Below are 20,334 nucleotides of genomic sequence, written 5' to 3' on the forward strand. Positions count from 1 at the left end.
CAATCATTGTCATATGAAGAAAGAAATCAAACAATAAAAACATAGAGGTTTAATTAATACAACTCTTATGAGGCTTAATGTAATAATTTTGTGATATGGTTACTAATTTGCAAATCCCTGACAACCGTATAAATCACGGATGTCCTTGCCTGCTTCTTCCACATCACCTTTTGTATTTTGTTCCAATTATACCAGATAGGCTTTCTCATACCATATGCTTTTCAGTTACTGATCTGAGTGGTAGTGTTTCTCATCCAATTCACTAGAAGCATACTTTCTAGGCAGTGGTCTAAATGGATGCAGATATGAATCTGTTTAGCTGTCAGGATACAATAGCAGTGATAATAATACTAAAATTAAGCAAGTGCATTGTGTAAGACAATTTTGAATTTTGTAAATGAAAATATTTGTTTTCCCTTTTTCACGTGAGAGCAGCACAGTAAATGCAAGATACCTTTAGTCAGTAGTTACCACTTCTTCATGCCCTATGTTCTTCTACAGAGTAGCATCTACTCACTCCAGGACATTCTCCAAAGCCCTTTGCCACCTTTTCTTGCTGTATGTTTATGGTTGTTCTGTATTCCAGGGACTTGTGTGTCGCTTTGCTGCTTTCCTGTGCTTCACTCACACCAGCTCAATTTGTGGCACTCTGCTATCTCAGCTATCTCAGGGACTCCCTCAGCTACCCTATCCCCTCTCTGGGAGCATGACCCCCTCTTAATGCCATTGCCATTTCTGTTTGCCTATGAGACCCTGACAGTGCTGGGGAAGCATTGCTGTTTGGGAGAATGCAGTTACCATCTCCCATTCATTGCATTTGTGGGTTGGGGCAAGTGCATGGACATTGCACTGGGGACTCTTCAGGCCCTGACTGGCAAAATGCAAAAGACTTGCATCTTTTTTGATTTTCTGTCTCCAACAAGAATCAGTAGGGTTCTACTAAATGAATCCTGATCCACTCCTTGAAACTTTCAAATTGATGAGAGATACCAAGTTTATTGACACCCACCCATTACACAGATGGAATTAAATGCATACCTGAGCATAGGCACCTATTGCTTGGGTTAAAATTGATGTCTCAGTGAATCAGGGACTGTGGTAAACCAAAACTGTCTCTCTGCTGTTTTGAACATGAGCACTGTATTTTGCAGCAATAAAGTGTGTAACTTTTATGTAGCTAATTGCCCTAACTCAAAAATCTGTATTAAAAATAGCCTAAACTGCAGCTAGTGTTTCTAGGCAATTAAAATGTTCCTACAAGTTCTTATTTCAAGTTCAGGGGAGCTTATTTAGTTATTAAAATCTTAGAGATTTATAGTTCTTACAGTGTTTGGAAATAGTGCTTAAGGATTTAACTTCTGCTGCCCATGGTGGGAGAAAAGCCAGTTGTACAAGTGCTTCTGGCACTGCAGGATATCTTTGTCTTGTGCAGGACTATATGGGAGTATAAGTAGGTCATCTATTTACATTCATGAATTCTACTGTTAAAACAGTCCTAATGAGCTATATGGTAGGTTATTACATGCTGAATTTAATGCAAAGGCCAGTCCTCTGTCTTGTTGGTATGCTTTCAACTCAAGAGATATTCAGATTCTGGTCAACAAACCTGTTTGGCTACTTGTGTTGTAGAGGTTTACTAATAAGTAAAATACAATTTCAGTCCCTGGTTTGTGTTACACATAGGACTGCAGTAAGTAGATACTGTTCCCTGTGCAACCAGCTTTTGGGGGTGATTATCTGCTTTGAAGACTGGTAACAATGTTGCCTGCTTGTAAATGCTGTGTACCAAGACTGGTATTCCTGTCCTGTGTGCTTCATTTCCTATGCTCTATAACCTGTTACCATCTCTGTATTACCCTTTAGAGCTGAGCAATGCAGTCTTTAATGGGGGTGCAACTGGAACAGCTCATCTTGAAGTACCATTTTAAGCATCCAAATTACAAGTTTTGCACATAAGCACATATATGAAAAGAAAGAAAAATGCATCTGGATTTGAATGTTATGTCCTAAAGTTTTACTTAGTCACTTAAATATTTCAACATTATACTTCTTATATGAAATGCAAAGATGACTGGGGGAAGTGTGGACTACATCTGGGTCTAAGGATTCCTGTACTTGTCCCTATACTTATGCTACAGTTATATATGAAAAAGTAAGCACCTTGACTCTTAAACCCATTTTCTTTTGTTCCCTCACCACCAGATCTATACACATCTTGCATTTCTGTGGGTCCTTGAACATTCTTGGACTTCACCTGCCTCTGCAGTCTGCCAGTTTCCCCCAAACATACTGTACAGTCTTTCTCCTAACTCTCTTTACTCTACTGACACTGGTTTTGCTATTTTTGATGTTCGTTTCCTTTTTTCTTCCCCTGTCAGGTTCTAGGCTATGTACTCAGCTCTCCTTTTTCTTGATCTCCAGCTGGCTTCTCTGGTTGGCACATTTCCTAGATTTCTTCCCACCTCTGCATTTTAGTACACCTTTCAACCTTCCTCACTGTGGGGTGATTCTGGAGAGGTCATTTGCTGGGGCCTGTCTTTTGGCATTCAGCCCTTTTTGTAGCTGTTCCACAATCATTAAGTGCAAATACCAGCACACACTGATATTTTGTGGGCCAGAAGCACAAAGTTGCATTCCTATGTGTCTCTTTTTGAGTTTTTATTTAACTTTGCATCTTAATGTGATGTGCACTCCAATTCTCAAAGTCTCTGTCTAATCAATGATAATATTCCTTGGACTGTTTTGTAAATCCATTATCTTATTTTCTTTCAAATGTTTCTTGAGACTGCTTTCTTCAAAGTTAATAAATTAAGTATTTACAGTAGTCATTTTACTATGAATGTGTTGTGTTTAACTCCATAGCAGTTATCATTTGTGACCATAGTTGCTTCTGCAGAGGAGCCCCCAGTATGGAATTTTCACTGTTTAAGTGATGTTTTGCATCAGCTTTGTTTGTAGGAGATTATGTATGACACACACACACGCAAAAATCCCGAAACCCCTCTGTTCTGTTTCAAAAGAAAATGGAAAATTGTCAAATTTGACTCCTCCTATTTGGATACATAATTTTACAGTCAGATATGCAGATACTTAGGCAACCTTTAGTAGTAGTAGTGTGTAGTCATTTGAGAACCCATAGATTTGGTGCTGAAAGACAAGCAAATTAATTTACTGGGGAAATCTAACCTTGCAGACACTCATGCTTAAAGGAATGTGACTTTAAAGTTCAAATTACGCTAAACTATGAGTTTGAGTTCCTAGTATATTTAATATCCAATTCAGAGAGAGACATAAAAGGCACAAAAGATCTATCATTTCAATTTATAATATTTCTAATAAAGAATGAATTATTGTATATTTCAGTATAAGGAAAGACTAGAGGCAAGATCACTATTAAAAAAAATTGGTCACTTTGTGATTTATTTGTCTGTCTTTTCAAAATCTCTTCAAACTGATATTCTTGTTGATATCAGCTGCTCCTGAATTGCTGACTTCTGTTGACACATGCTGTCTCCCTTCCTAAATCACATGGAGTATATTCTATGGTGTATTTTCAAAGGAAATTATTATGAACCTTGAGCAGTAAGTTTCTTAGGACTAAGAAGTTTTAGCTCAAGTATTCTGATTTTCTTTTGATCCTTACAATACTCAATGGTGTGAGCTAAATACAATATGGACCTATAAAGTGTTGATAATTTCTGTAAAAGCAGTCAGTTTACATTCATCATAAGAACTTGTCTGTTTTGTTTCTTTTTTAATTCCACAGATGTATTTAGTGATTTTTCCAGAGGGGACTCGTTACAATCCAGAAATACCAAAAGTCATTGCGGATAGTCAATCATTTGCTGAAAAGGAAGGTAAGCAAAAAAAATTTTGAAAGAATTCTTTTGTTACTGTGCTAACATATATTATATAAAATTGTTACATAATATGAAGATCATCTCACCTTAACTGGACTTTTAAACCTGCTTGGTATTTAAAGCTTTATAATAGTATAAACTACTGTTTTGCTTACAGAATAAGATTAAGGTAGTTCACATACAGACATTTCACACATTTTACAATGTACAATAGTAACAGTACTCCAGAAGGCTCGCTGCAGTTTCTACCTATGGCTGTGTATTTACTTATCTTCTTGCTCCTTAAGGTTGTAGGAATTGCCTACACTGAATCAGGGCACTGGTCCATCTAAGTTGATATTGTAGCTCCAATTACAGTTGTTAGTCAATATAAAGAATATTTTGCATAAAGCTTGTTGTGCTTTAAAAGAAAGAGTCTTCCACCATTTCACTTTTAATTAGTGTTAGTACTCCTGTGGCATTTTGGTTTTCTTCCTCTCTCACCTTCCAGTCTCACTGTTCCATGGTTGAACTTTATTCTGGAGTTGCTTTGATTGTTGGCATTGTCTCTATAACACAGATGGAATTACTTCATTTTCAGAAAGGCTTGCAGAAAATCCAAGAGTCCCAAGATTTTTCATACTTTCTCACATCGTATGCACGTAAACTTTAAATCCAACACTTCAGTGAGCATGTTTCCTGATTTTGTTTTTTCCTGTTGACCAAAAGTGAAATAATTCACTCTAAAAGTAAACAAAGACTAACAAATAGGTCTGGTAAATTCATCTTTGTGACACACTGAAATGAATTCACAAGTCTGTGAATCAGCCTGTTGATATAATCAAGCTATTAAGTATTGTTAGCTCTTGTCCAAAAGGATATATGCTTTTCTTCTCCTTGGGAAGAATGGAATTTGTTTGCGTGTATGAGCAGGAGAGCTGAAGTCATAATGTATTTGTTCATCGCTTCAGTTTCCTGTCGGAAATGAAAGTCAAATGTTTCATTTAGGTTGGTGGTTCCTTGAGAGTTCAGAGAGAGGGGGTTGTTTGATAGTTTTTTTTTTCCTCACCTTCTTCTTCAGGGAAAAGGCTCTTACTGTTTTACTATTATTTTATTTCACCTTTTAATTATATCTCTGCAGTCTGCAAAACAGTAAAACACTGCTTTTGTGCTTTCAGAGCACCTGTTTGTTTCTTGTAATGGTTTTCTCTCCAGTACCGGTCTGTTTTTATTTTGCAACAATTACTCCTTTTAAAAACTCTCACAACAAATAATTATTAAGCAAGAAGTATCTCCAATTCTGTTGAAGAATCCTCTTGATCTCCTTCTCCCCACTGCTAAATTATTTTGTTGTTGGCCTCTGTCCCACTTTTTAGGTGAGGAGGATGGGAGGCAGTCTATGCTCCCCTGGGGCCCTGCTCACCTGCATGTCCACACAGATACAGATGCTCAGGGGAACTGGTGCATCCCTCCCCTCGTGCAGGTGTGTTGAGAAGCAGGGGCCAACACTGAGAGCAGAACCAGGCTGTTCTGAGGGCTGAGCCTCGAGCACGTGCCAGTCCAGGGCACATCCCAGTACACTGGGAGCTGTGGGGATGGGGAGCTCCACGTGGCTGCTGGCAGGATGTGATCCCAGCTCCCCAGGGTCCCACCCTGCTGCTGTGCAGTGCTGCTGGCCCTGGCCTGGGGCTTGCCCTGAGCAGCCCCGGTGTCCCCGCGGTGCCGGCTGGGTGCAGGGGCTGCAGCGTGGGAGCCACCGTGGCCATGGGCAGGCTGAGCCTCGGCCGCCTCCCCGGAGCGCTGTTATGGGAACTGCTGAGCTCCAGCAAACACACCTTGCCATGCTTGTCCGAGAGATCCCAGGGACTTCTCACTTCCTACAGTTGTAGGAAGGGTAGTAACACACAGCAGTTCTGCCAGCCAGAGGAGTGAGGAGGACATACTGTAACTTACAGTTTAAATAAAATTGCATGTGATTCTTTGTGGGGATATAATGTAGTCTAATCATTTAGTCTTGTCATCTTAGTATATTTGTTACAGAGCACGGTGCTTCAATGTGAGCCTTAGCAACACATAGGGGAATTTGTTTCCTTTTTTTTTACTTTGAAATGATTTTTTTCTCTACATTTTTGCTCAATTTTATGTTGACAAAATACTGCAAGTCTAATATTGGGAAAAGTGGTTTAATTAAGAAAAAATAAACTAGAAACCGATGTTAGAATCAGAGCTATTACCCCCAAAGATAACAAAGCTATTCCTAGAGCACAAGCATAACTCAATTTTTATGATGCTGTCTGAAATACTGGTTTTGACATTAGTGTGTTTATGTGTTTTAGTAGTTTTGCAGAGAGGAAGTATAAAAAGGCTTTTGTGGGATTTTACTTTTACTCTCATCCTCTTCTAGAGAAGATTCATTGGTTTAGGCAGAATTCTTGGGCTGAACTTAATTACCTGCTCTTAGTGGGACCAGTTGATGAGCTGCATCTCATATGTTGATGTTCTTTTTAAGTTTTGCATACAGTTACTGGCTCTTTACAGTTGATCCTAGGACCAGTTTGACAAAATGAAATTTAAAATTAATTTTTGAAAAGCTGATATTGACATACAATGAAGTATTGTGACATACCTGATTTCAACTATTGTGTGTGTTGATATGAATATTTAAATAAATCTTAACTGTCTCTGAATAGGATGGAAGGATATCAAGCAGCAAAAAAATTAAAACTCTAAGCCCTTGAAAGAGAGGCAGCATTTAAAAATACCAATAATAATTCATGTTACAGTTTATTTTACCATAGGGCTTGAGTTCTACACAAAATCTCAATTTCTAGCAAGAAAAGATGGTTTTCTTCTTTATGAAACAAGCAAATCAAACACACAGAGTGGGTCCATTGTAAGCTCTGTACAGTAAATTGAATTCAAGTCAGAATTAGCAACAGAAAGTTGGTTACTTCCAGGAATACTGATTTTGTGGTGATGAACTGAGAATGTTGTCATCTAAGGGCAATGCTAGTACCTCCAAAAACTGAAGGATTACTCACACCTTTTACAAGTGGCAGAAGATTCCCTCAGATCAGCTTCTTACCTGGGATAAAAGGTAAACTCAAAATATGTTTGTTTGGTTCTATTGGGAAAGAAACTTGTTGACATTTGAAAATGAAAGCAAAAGTCTCTAAAACTAAGTTGTTGGGTTATTTGTAGTAGGGTTAATGCAGGAGTTAATCATAGAACAAGTTGAATTTTGTAAAGTTAAGGTAATTAATCCAGTATTTATATTTTTTGACCAAAATAATAATATTTACTGGAATTTTACAGCTACAACAAGCTACATAAGCCACGTGTTGCCACAATATCAGATGTAGATGTGTGTTAGGTTTTCTCATTTCTGGTGGAGGCTTCCAAGCTAAGGGGCATGTGTGCCATGTAGCTGGATTTGAGCCTGATACACCTCATTGTCCTCTCCTGGCACAAAGTAGGTGCCTGGGTGAGATGACTCCAGGAATTGCTACCAGGATGGGCACTCCCTCCATGTTTCAGTATGGTTAGTGACTCCCATGTTTCTAATGGTACATATTGCAACATTCCCATAATCAAATATTTCTTCCTCTGCTCTCTCAAAGAACTAGGAATATGATAGCATGGGTTTTGCCCCTTGTCTTCTGAGCTTTTGCATTCCAATTTCCAGTATTTAAGTATATAGTCAGTAGTCAAGTTTGCTTTTGTTTTCCACTGTGTGGGAGTAGTCAGCCAACATGGTTCCTGTCTTCAAAGTCTGATGCAGTCACTCACCTTACATACTGGTGATGCCTTTCAGGCTCTGTTCCATGGGTTTAGAAATCTTAAAAGTGCAGGACTTCTTCCCCACTAGTCAGTGAGCTTGAGTTGCTGAGTCCAGTCTTAATACATAGGTGGGACTCATATTTTCATAGGGATTTAACTAAGTTTGTCATAATAATAGAAGTGGTAATTTTTATTGGATCTATTTAATTCAAACTGTAAATCTTTTAACCCTGGGTCTTTTTAATGATGTTAGACTATAGAGAAAAATGTTTATAAACCCTGTGATACACATGATGGTTATTTTTTTTGCGAACTTCTGGTATAAAATTTATTTCATTTGTATGTAGCCAAAATATCTATGTGTGGATTTCTTATCATTTTATAGTAGTCAGTCATAGAATCACAGAATATGCTGTGTTGGAAGTTACCTATCAGGATCATTGGGTCTGAATCGTGGCCCTGCACAGAATATCCCAAACACCACAAATTTCTTTGGTTTAGCAGAATATTAATTCTATCAAGATGTTAACATATAGCATTTTAAAAATTTGAAAATAAATAGAAATAATCCAAAGCCCTCCTACTCCTAATATTGCTAACTCTGAAAAGTCAAAGCCAAAGGGATGAGAAGCTTCATAAATTTAACTTGGCTTGTTTTTGCTGAATGAAGACAAAACAATCTTCCTTGGTGAAAGGCGTTTTTGGAATTTTGTATTAATGTTCAATTTCTTACAAAGGTCATTTCATCAAGCAAATATTTAAGGTATGCATTTATTATCTTCTTTGGTTTTATGCAGAAAAGTTGCTAATGTAAATATTTTTTAATGCTAAGCTTAGCTTGACAAATATGCTTTCTGCTAAGATGTTTGTGTGTGCAGGATATGCTTATCTCAAAATTATTTACAAGTCATGTAAAAAAGAGGTGTTTCAATGGAGCGAATTGAAAATGTTTCCCTTCTAGATCTTGGCATTAGTTTTCAATTGTATTCTAAGGCAATTCAAAGTGTTCAGTATCCTTAAAAGTTATTTGGAATTGTCTCTAAAGAAAATAGCTTTTGGTGGTATTTATTCTACACTTTCATGAAAGCAAGCTTGGTCTGAAAGTGCTCAGTGAGATGTGGACAAAGAATATAGTTTTAAAAAAGAGTAGGTTATGGGCCTTGAGTAGCATTTGAGACCAAGCATTAGAATGAAGTAAGGGTCTGTGTTGTTAAAAGCCATCCATAGGAAATTAAGATGGGAAACAAGAAGCTACATTGTATTTCTGTAAGTACCCATCTTGGAAGAAAGTGTACCAATGTGTGGTGTCTCCCATGTCTTGCTGTGGGCTGGTCATGCTCTCCCGTGGAGATTAGTTGCATTTCCTGTATACTTTTGTACATGGTAACAGAAAAGCAATTTTACTAGTGCATGCAGTTTTTTATACTGCTATCATCTGAGTCCTGTTTCTGTAAGTTGATGGAATACTAGCATACAAATGGATGAGCTCTCCCACTATTTGTTATTTTTTAAATCTAATTATGGACTCTGGTTTCAATATGTAAAGCTTTGAATCACTGGAGGCATTCCAGAAAGCTGGTGGGAGCTCAAGAGTTGGGTGAGTACTTGGGACACTGCACATAACTGCAGAGCTGCAGTTTTTCTGTCTAATTAGTAATTCAGTCTAATCTCTTCACTGCACACACATTCACATGGAAAAGGAAAGATCTAATTGTTCTTGAAATCAATTCATTGCTTTTCACCCTGGTTTTAGTTTTTGTGTACGTGAAAGTTGAGTTTCAATACATGGTTTCATGGGGAGGGGAGAGAGGTGTGGAGACCTCAAACTAATTCTGACATCCACTTTCAGTGAGTAATTAACTTTTGTTGATGAAATGTGGTAATGCTGATGAAATACACATAGAGTATTCTTAAATTAGAGCTGAGAATTTTTACTGTTTACTTTTTCAAATGTGGTGTGTACACATCAAGGGTAGAAATATAACTAACAAAGTCCAACTCTGAAAATGTGGATGGCCTGCCTGTACTGAACAGCTCTTTGAGTTTCTGGCCTGGATCAAGAGGATGGCAATCTTCTACACAGAGTTGTACTTAGCCACTATTATATGTTACTTCACTCTGATGAAGTTGGATAAATGATGTTTTGTTTAGTGTCTTTTTGTTATTTTGTGTTTAGATAAAAAAATCAGTTCTATAGATGTTAATGATTATAGCCTTTGTACTTGTCAAAGTTATTATTTTATTTCATTCAGTTTTCTTGCAGACTTTCTGATGTAATTCTGCATCTTACAATAATGTAGTAAATGGATGATTTTTGAAGTATCACTCCTCATCATATTTCTTCAGATTTTCTTTTTTTTTTTTAATGTCTATCATTCAAAAGTTAGAAGAGCAAAGCTATGGCTTTTTAAGGTAGAACATTCCAATATTACTAGTATCTAGTTCATTTTCTTTGGCATTTAAAATAAAATCTCATGACCTTAAATACTTTGACAGAGGGTCCTAACTGTATTGCACAACATTAAAAACAGTTTAAGCACAGTGTGTTTTGTGAATTGGATGCAGGCAGCTTGCCAAGGTAACTATACTGTAACTACTTGGTTTTAAATTCTGTTATGTTGATTTTAGCAAAGATCATAAGTAATTGCAAGAATATGTGATAATGTTTTTATAGAACAGATTCTTTTAAAGGATGTGCTGAACTGGTGTTGCTGCATATTTATCATGCACTGTAGTGTTTCTGAATAATGGATTATGGACTTTATTGATTTAGATACATACTCATATTGTACTTAAACTCTCAAGAGCTCACTGAGAGCATGTGGAATAGGGATGGCTCATTTGCACTTCACAGATTGTCACTGACTATCTTCATCATCAGAACTGGACATGGATTAAAAAAAAAATTAGCAGTTAATAGCCATAGATACCTAACTTAATAATTTGTCTAGATGATTCATTTCTCACAATTTTCCCTTTTTCTTCCTCACAGTAATGGTTTGGTGAAGGGGAAGATGAGTTGGGCAGGAAAGGAATGAGAGTGTTTTTAGAATATGTTTGGGAATTTCGCTCAGCAAGAGTTGTGGAGTGTCATGTCCACACTAATATCATTGCTGACACAGCACAAGAATATTCAGTGCTTCATTTACAGAGTAAACATTTTGAAACATAACATAATTAGCTGTTTGATGTAACAGTTCACAAGCTAAGAAAACACTACCACTATGTTATGCTTCAAAATATTTACATGATCCATATAACATTTTGCATAGACAGTTATCACTGTTGCCAGTAAGGCATGGAACAATGGCTTCAGAAGGAGTGCTGATAAAAAGTCTTTTATCTTTGCATTCAGACAAGGAGATTCTTAGCAAATATTAAAAAATCAAGATAGTGATTTATATTGAAATTTTCTACTCTTAAGAATGTTAAGATTGGTGTAGAAATGAGCATTATCTTACAATGTTCACTAGATACTTTGATAATGTTAGATCAAAGTATGTTTTACCCAGCAAGGGAGTTCAGTACAAAATCAGGACATAATATAGAATGTTTTGAATTGATTTAGCAAGCAGAAAGGTATCAAAAGCAATAACACAATACTTTGGTTTAGAAAAATTTCCTGTTCACCCACCAGGAACCAGTAGATTCACCAATGGATGGTAAGCCAATGAAAAATAGGCTAGAAATGAAAATCCACGATTTTCTTCTGATACTTCTCTTTGAGAAAGATACTCATAGAAAAATACTGAAAAATTTTACATAGCATGCTTTTTTTTTTTTCTAGAATCCCTTTCAAGTAAATGTGGAAGAGCTATGTTCAGGTGAAGAAACGGTTTTGGATTTGGGCTTATTTGCTTGCTGGTTTTAATTTTGAAAGTCATTGTATATTAAAATTCTGGAAAAAGAACCAGGTTTATACTCTTGAGCCCAATGTGTTTTAATGTTCTTAAGTATGCTCTAAGTGGAAGTGGTCAACTGAAGTTAACATGGATATGAAATACTGTTGTTAAGATGTGTGGTGTGATGTTAAACCTGATATTCTTGTGTCCTTGACATACCAATCTCTGTGGCTTGGCCTGGAAAAGTTAAAAGTCGATTTCTGTCACTAAGAGTTTGTCAGTAGCCAAGTCAATTGTAACAGATTGTTTGCAGAGAAGCACAGAAGATTTCCTCCTTGGTTTTGGTTCTCAGTGCTGTATTTTGCCCCACTGCTGCTAAGATTCTGCTGGGATAGTGAGTAGGTTAGGATTCAGTATGTTCACAAAATTGCTCTGTCCTTGGGAAGTAAAATGCTGGATGAGCATTAGGTGTGCTTAAAATTCTCTGTGATTATCTGTGAAATCTTTTTCTGATACAGAATTTCAGGAGGTGGTGCTATGTGTGTTTAGTATTTCTCAGATAATTTGCTCTTTTTTTCCACCTCAGCTGGACACACATAAACAGTAAAGAGAAGTGCTGTGTCATCACTCATGAGCCACATTGAAACCATCACTACTTCTAGTGAGGAGTTGTAAAAAAGGGCCCTCTTACTGAGCAGCTTTCCTATTGTTAATGTCCTTTAGGATTTCTGTTTCATCTTCTACATATGTTCAGTAGAGCATAAGCAGTGAGTACACATGCACACTCTCTCAACTGAGAATTGAGATTGAAAATAAACCTCTTGTGATTTTGAATGGAGATGCTGACATTCCTTAGTGTGATGTTCCTTTTGTGGATATAGTCCAGTTTAATTTCAAACACTGTAGTTATTTTTTATTTTTTCCCTCTAGGACTTGCTATATTAAAGCATGTGCTGACTCCACGGGTGAAGGCGACTCATGTAGCCATTGACTCCATGAAAGAATATCTGGATGCAGTGTATGATGTGACTGTGGCTTATGAAGGTACTGTGGACCACAAAGGGCAAAGAAAACTGGCACCATCTATGACAGGTGAGTGGAGGCTTATGAGACATGCTGTAGCTGTTGTATGCTTGTTTGTATACAGAACCAACTTCAGTGCTTTGAAATGCTCTGAAGATAATCTCCACAGCACTTCAGCCATCCTATAGCCCCCTGGTAGGGCATTGTTTTAATCACTGGGCTTTTACAGGAGTTACCTTTGACCCCTCTGCCCTCTGCTTCCCTATTCCAATTCTAAATACAAGTGCCCTTTGCAGTCAAAGGGAACTTGGAGACATAGGCAGTAGATTCCATTTACCTTCATGTTTCTTCTAGCACTGGGATTTGGCATCATCTTAAATTCCCTCTCGTTTCCTCTGCTGTGCTACATATGTGTACATGTACACATGTACATCTAATTGCTGAAGTGCATATATTTTAAAGGTAAAATGCACAGCAGTAGTATTCTACTGACAAATTTTCAAATTGCTGCACACAGCCAATAATCTTACAAACACTCAACAGCATTTTATGCAAGTGAGCTTCACTTGCTTTAGTACTTTAAACTACCTACCTTTAAGGACCTTAAGAAAATCAGATTGGTTTTACATTCCTTGAGTATTCTAACCAGAAAACATGTTCTGGAGTTTCTGCTGGGGAAAACTCGGGGACAGAGAGCTTCAGGGTTTGCTGTTTATTATGCTTGGTGGTGGACTGATAATTTATTCCTAAGTAAATAATTTGCCTGCACTGTTACTGGAGTGCCAGATATCATCTTTCTTTCCGTTTGTAGTTGCTGTGTTACTCAGCTGTATCTGTGCCTGACTGTCTGTTGCTGGTTGGCTCAAAGTGGCACTTTAGAGTCTTTTGCACTACCAATACCAAGTGGGGAAAAAACAGCTACAGTAGTTCCACAGAGCTCTCCAGAGTTTTGGCTGAGGGATCGGTGTAGACTGAGGGACCTGCAGGGAACTTATCTAACTCTCTGCTCCTCAGCTCACCCAGTGTCACTGGGACTTGTTCCTTCTGCTGCTAAAAATAGTTTGTAGTGCAGCTGTTTCCATATCACTTCATTAGCAGGTGTAACTCCTTGTGTCACATGCACTGCTTCCCAGGTGCTAGTTGATTAGAAGTTCTGCAGTTGTCTATTTTTACATTTTCACCCTGTTTAAAGTTCTTCAGGATAGGTGAGAAACAAAACTGTCAACATTGTATTTTACTGTCATGTCTTAGGATGGTTTTATTCTATGTACATCTTGTTCCTAATGGGCATTTTTAATATCAAAAGTTCTTTTTATTATTTACAGTTTTTTGGTTTTTTTAAATGCCTTCTGACCCTTTTATTGTGCCTTTGGAGACTGAGCAGCCCCCTTCTTGTCCCATCACCCAACCCTAAGACCCCCTTCAAAACAAATAGGATTGTTTCTCCTTCCCTGCAGCATATCTTGTTTCATGACTTAATTACTAGGCAGTTTCAGCCATTCTCATGCTGAACTTCTCACTGCCTAATGGTTAATTAAACTATTAAAATGTCATTACCTAATGATAAGATGGCAAATGTTCAAATTCCTTACAAGACCTCTTCACCTATTGAACCTTATGGTTTGCATGAAGCATGATATAATTATGGAAGGGGAACCAACAAGCTGAATTTCCCTGGTGTCAAGCAGGAATCGGATGCTTTGGGGTGGCCACTCCACATCCAGCCTTTTGGAGCCTCCATGGCAGCAGTCCAGGCATATCTTTCAGCCAGGCTTACTGTTAGGGCTGGGGTAATTAGTGGCTCAGCCTTGGGGTAAAAATAAGGCAGTAATACAGAATGAAGTGCAGCCAACCAGCTGTTACCCCTTACAGAGCAGATAAATCATAGATCCATGATAGATCAACATCACATTCCATGCTATTGTGGCAGTCACATGTATTTCATATAATATAAATTATGTAGATTAAGAACACTTTATGAATTACAGGGTGGAATATAGTTGTCATTCTTTTGGGCTCTCCAGACAGAGAGTGACAGAAAAACAATTTCTGTTGTAAGAGATCAAGATCATTTCACCATTCGTTATGCAGAAGTCCAGCAACTGGTCTGTCAGGAGCATAACAAGAAATGAATTAGGCATACTTATGCATGTGACATTTTTTAGCATTATTTCGCTTTCACAGTGCTAAATTGAGTTATGCACACATGAAAAGGACATCCTATTTCATATGAACATTTCATATTTGTGTCAGGGCTGGTTGAGAATTTTGTTTTCCATTCTCATCGGAATAAAATGGCAGTGCAATCCTGGTAATTTTTAAAAGATAAGGCTGACATGTCTTTTTCAATCCAGCATCACTGATGGAAATTTATTGCATAGAAAACAAACTTCTGATAAACACAACTTTACTTGAGGACTTTATTTCCCATACTATGACATTTCCCATGTGAATGAAATCTGAATTCCACACAGATACAGTATTTCTTGAAATGCATTTTGCTTTCAGTTCTATAAATCTCAATTCCTCTGCAGAGCCTGTGCCATTTTAGGAAAAACCCATACCTACCTGGGACATCATCAGCTCTTGGCTGTTGTGTTCAGTAGTAGACAAAACGGATTAAAAAGAACCTTTTAGTGACTTTAGTGTGAGGAGTACTAGCACACTTTGTCTGAGAAATTGTTGGCAAAATGTGAACGGGAAAAAATCTGAAGAAAGGGTGAATTGCTTTTTAAATTTTGTAGTATGCAACTTTTCGTCTAAGTAGTCTTTCTTAGCAAAATTCAATTTTTGAAATTTTTTTTCAAGTCCAGCAATTTTAAATATAGTGTTGACTTGCTCAATAGGATTAAAACACAGCATAGTATGGGTTTCACCATAAGAACAGTGAATGCCAAACATACCTGATATAACATGGTGCCATTTTAGAGCAGGCAAATCGTTGTAGTATATACTTCCGAACGTGTTGAGCTTTTTGTCACTACTTATGCATGTTAATATTTTTTGGCACTTTTCAGTGGCAAGTTTGTTTTAGAAGACATCAGATTTGATTAGTCCTTGACAGTGACAGTCCTTGACAGACTAGATTAGCTTTACACAGGGATGTTGCTTTCTGCTGTTGCTTCACATCCAGCTGTAATCAATGGATGGATTTTTTTTTCCTACCATTTGTTCATTCCCTTTATTACAAGTTTGGATCTTGGCACATTTCTGGTGCAAGTTTATCTGGCACATGGCAGCCTTTCCAAAGGACAGCAATTTCCCACAGATTTCTCCCCTTTCTCTACTCCTGAAGATAGCTTGTCCAGATCATTAATGCCAGAACACCATGGTCCTGCCTGGGGAGGACCAGGCTGATAGGCACTATTTATTTGTGGTCATTAGAATAAGTTGCTAATAGTCATATGGGCACTGCAGCACAGCTGAAGGACATCCCAGGTTTAGAAGGGAAAAGGAGGACAAGAAACTTTTGAATTTGTTGATACTGTTTTACTACACTGTCATCAAGTGAAAAGCAGAAATAAGTTTGGGAAGAAAGGATGAGAATGTGGTTTTCCCCCTTCTGAATAAATGTGCTAAACGTTCACATCTAGCTTTGTCTGGTGTTAAAAGGCAGGTCTCGTGGGACGTGGGAACTGTTATCATTCTTGCACCTGAAAGAGCATTATGTACACATCTACATCTTTATTATTCTGCCTGAAGGCTTTAGTGTAACCAGATGGTATTTATCTGGCCATTGTAGATGAAAGAGTGTGTGAAATAGCAGCATGTGACAATGATAAACACTGAATAAAAATAGCAAGTATATATAGACTCTGACTTAAAGAAGTCAGAGGAATTCTTGAGAGTTATTGACTCTGCTGTATATCAGTTCCAGAACAAACACTTTGAAAGCCTGTGTATGTGAGCATTTCTGAAAATCTGTACATCACTTTGATCAGTATAATTTGAGGAGGTCAGACTGGCCTAACTTCCCTCAGGGAAAGTACACTTTTCCCAAAGCTTGCACTTTTGTTAGGACCCAGTTAGACAGGGACTATAGAAAAGACAAGACTATAGACAAGAAACTGGAGCGATAGAAAACAGTCTTTGTCTGGACTGTGGCCCAAATTTGTTCACATCCATTGTCTCTCCAGGTCCAAAGAAGGATAACAAACACATGGTTACAGATGTAACCATCAAAGAAAGAATTAAAAAGTTGAATTATTAAGCTGATAAACATTAACAGAAGTATGAAACAGTCCAAAGGAAGTTTTATAGTTATGAAATTACTAATAATCTTTTCAGATCTGTGCTAGTTGTCATCTTCTATTCCATGGAAGAATATTGAAGAGTAAATGTCATTTGTTTTAGAGTAACCAAAGGATGTAGATTAGGCCTTTCATGCTGTAAGAATTAAACATTGTACTTCTGGTCAAAAACAACATGTCACCAAAGAGCAGCATCAGTTTATGGGAGTGTATGAAAGCCTTGATGTATTTCATCAGAGAAAATGAAGGTCAGTCTGAGCATGAGTAGCACCTCTGCTTCTTTATCCATCTGAAAACAAGGACACAAAGATGTCAACTGTGTTTGGAATTCCTGTGACTCAATTTCTTGTCTCCACCATCAGCCAATCTTGGATGCCTAAGGAAGAATGCAAGATTCAGGCAACCCTAAATGTGTCTAACTTTTCCCAAGTCACAAACCCCTGTGGGCACTGTATCTGTGTGCTCACACCCCCTTGGTGGGGGTAATGACCCTCTGCAACTCCTTCTGAGCCCCAGGCATGTGTTCTCTGATTGTAAACCAGATTATTGTGTATCTCAGGTATTCCCAAGCAGCTCTTACTGAAGGTAAGCATCTGTAGCTTCCCTTTGGGAATTTGGGATTTGAAGACAAATGGTCATCAGGAAACCTCTGCTACACAAGAGGCTCTTGAAAGTATTTACACTGGAGATAAATAAAATCACCCTGCACCCTGGACCTCGTGCACATGTGAGAGGAAGCATTCCACTCCCCAAGCAACCATTTATTTACAAAGGCTCAAGGAACTCCTGATCTTTATGCAAAAGTGTATCTAAACCCTGAGGATAACAAAAACAACTTTAACTTCTTCACACCGTCAGATTTGGCCAAAAATATGTTGCTGCTTTGAGAGTCTGTGTTTATTTTTGGGGGTTTTATGCATCACAATCCTTTCCTTCTGCTCTGTGGTGCTGTTCCCTGTTATCAAAACAGACTGAAAGAAAGGCAAAAACATCAATGCTAGCAGCACTGGCATAGTTCCTAACAGATCCTGTGTTTTTGCTATAGAGAACAGAGTTTTGAACTGGTCCACTCCTTGTATTTCTTGTTGCTTTTTTTCTTAATTGTCTAGTTTGATTTTTTTTTCACTTCTGAAACTTTAAAAATGTTCCAGGAAAGACACAGATATCTCCTGAATTTGCTCACTTTTAGTTACCAATGGTGGGATAACCCTTTAGATGTAATCCATAGACCTAACTTGATCCAGGTTCTGTTCCTGGCAGCCTATTGATCAAAACTGTTACACTTTTGTAGAAAACCTCCTGCTAACTCAGCCAACATACAATATTCACATATTGTTACAGAGCAGTACAAAGGCCAGACTGCAGCTGTTAGAATAACAGATTAAAGCCACTCAAAGATTGTTTCAGTGAGCTATAATGTGCAAGTACTGTGGGTTTTCATCAGAAGAGCAAGACAACTTACAATGACACTGTGCTGCTCTCCATTGTTAATATCAGTGTAGCAAACTATAGATACCATTTTCTAAGATTCTTTAGATCTCAGCATCTTCAGGAAGATACAGGCAAGTGATTATTTACCCTCGAATTTTCAGGATTTGTGGAACTATAGTTCTTATCTGCCATCTTCAGGAATTTTTTTAGAATATATATATATAATTTTTTTTAAGCTGTCATATCCTTTCTTCTGCTTCCCTTCTCCAAACTGAAAATTTGCCTTTTTCATGTCTCCTTTTTTGTGATGGAGGTACTTTTCCTCCTTAAATGTTTTAGTTGGTCTTTTCTGTGGCCTCCTCTGAGTCCACTACATCCTCCTTCAGATGCAGAGACCAGAACTACACACCATATTTAAAAAGTGGATTCATAATCTTTATCTGTAGAGTGACTCTCTTTGCCTTGTTCTTGATGTCCTTCCTCAAGCTGCCCAGTATTTGGGGGATTTGGGGTTGCTGCTGAGAGGATGATTTTAGGGAAGGGTCAGCAACTCCCAGATTGTAACCACCAATTCCAAGTTAAGCATCATGTAATCAAGGTATCAGTTATTTTTTTTCCCCATGTTTGTTTACACTGAAGCTTGGCTGCCACATTTTTACCCTGTTTGTTCAGCTTTGAGGGCTTTTTGAAGTTCAGCCAACATTTGACTACCCAAAAGAGCTCAGGGTCTTCTGAAAGAGATGTGAAAAACTGGAGCATTCACAGTTTGCTCCCTTCTTCAACTCATCAATCATGAGACAGAGTAAAACCAATCCTGGCATCAATCCTGGAGGACCCCAGTGGCCAAGTCCTTTCCATCCCTAAGGCCTTCCATTTGCTTCCTCTCCTTTAAGCAGCTTTCAGTCTTTAAAACATCATTTCCTCTAATCCTGTGGCAGCTTAATTTTTTTAATAGCTTTCAATGTGGAACCCTGTCAGAAGCTTTATGAAAATTCAAAAATATCAAGTCCAGTGAATCTCCTTTATCCACCTGGTCCTAGACACTGTTGTAGAAATCCAGCAAGTTGATGGGACAGGATTTCCCTTTACAGAATCCCCACAAAATCTTTTTCAAACAGACTGTGATAATCTGTGTGCTCAGTGATTTTGTTACAGACCTGTTATCTTACCCAGTGATGTAAGACTCTGGTCTGTATTTCTGTATTTCCCAGCATCATCTCTAAAGTCCTCATTTGTAGAAGGGAAACTCTCAATTTTTCTGGCACAATGGCTGTTTGTGATGATAGGTTACACATCTTTGTTTTTAAATTCCACATTTGAGAGCTTCTGGATGAATGCTGTCTGGTCTTGGTGACTTCCTGACATCTGACTTGTTTATTTATATTTAGTCTAATATTTTCTGTCTATTTACTTATTGATCTAGTTCCTTTGAATGATCTGGTACAAAGAATGCAGTGGGTGTAGGAATCAAACATTTTCAACAAGAAAGAATTATGCAAGCAGATATATGAGCTTCTCTTGGATGGGCTTATACTTGACCATGAGTGCTGCTCTTCACACTTTTATCATCCAGCAATCCTACCAGTGGTTTATCAAGTTTACTGCTTTTAATATACTGAAAAAAGTTAAAAATTCTATTTTTCAAGTTCATTTTCAGTCCTTTTAAGTTTATGTTTACATTTGGCATGAGCAGTTTTGTGGTTTTTCCTTATTTGGACGAGCTTTCCATTCCTCAGAGGGGAGAAGAAGGTATGAGTATCATGGTAGCCTCCTTGATTTTCCCATTAAAGTCATACAGCAGGTTTTCAGACCCACACAGACTTTTCCTTTGGCAGTGTTACAGTGTTTTATGCAAGCTTCTATTACAAGTTTTTCTGGGGTTTGGTATTTGGTGAGTTTTTTAATAGCTTCTAGGTTGCCTTCTTTTGGACTGTATATTTTAGGGTGTTTTGACACTTTGCCTTCCCTCCCATTGTGTACTTCCTTTAATTCATAGAATCATTAAAGTTGGAAAAAACTTCTAAGATCATGAAGTTCAACCTTCAACCAAACACCACCCACACCCTCTAAACCTTATCACAAAGTGCCATATCTGCTTATTTTTTGAACACTTCCAGGGATTACAAGTTCACCACTTCCCTGGGCAAGCCTGTTCCAATGCATGACCAC

The 20,334-nt window shown here is 37.8% G+C and overlaps 1 protein-coding gene across 1 annotated transcript in view; it reads left to right on the forward strand.

The window, feature by feature from the left end:
- The window catches only part of AGPAT5 (1-acylglycerol-3-phosphate O-acyltransferase 5), a 54,501-nt gene that overhangs the window by 24,246 nt on the left and 9,921 nt on the right, over positions 1 to 20,334 (forward strand). Inside the window, exons 5-6 of the mRNA XM_071442229.1 lie at positions 3,767 to 3,857; positions 12,392 to 12,553. Coding sequence (XP_071298330.1) covers positions 3,767 to 3,857; positions 12,392 to 12,553 — 253 coding nt within the window. The remainder of the gene's footprint in view (positions 1 to 3,766; positions 3,858 to 12,391; positions 12,554 to 20,334) is intronic.

The sequence above is a fragment of the Agelaius tricolor genome, unplaced genomic scaffold (assembly GCF_023055355.1).
Source record: "Agelaius tricolor isolate 1412-34295 unplaced genomic scaffold, bAgeTri1.0.p SCAF_1, whole genome shotgun sequence".
NCBI classification, from domain to species: Eukaryota; Metazoa; Chordata; class Aves; order Passeriformes; family Icteridae; genus Agelaius; species Agelaius tricolor.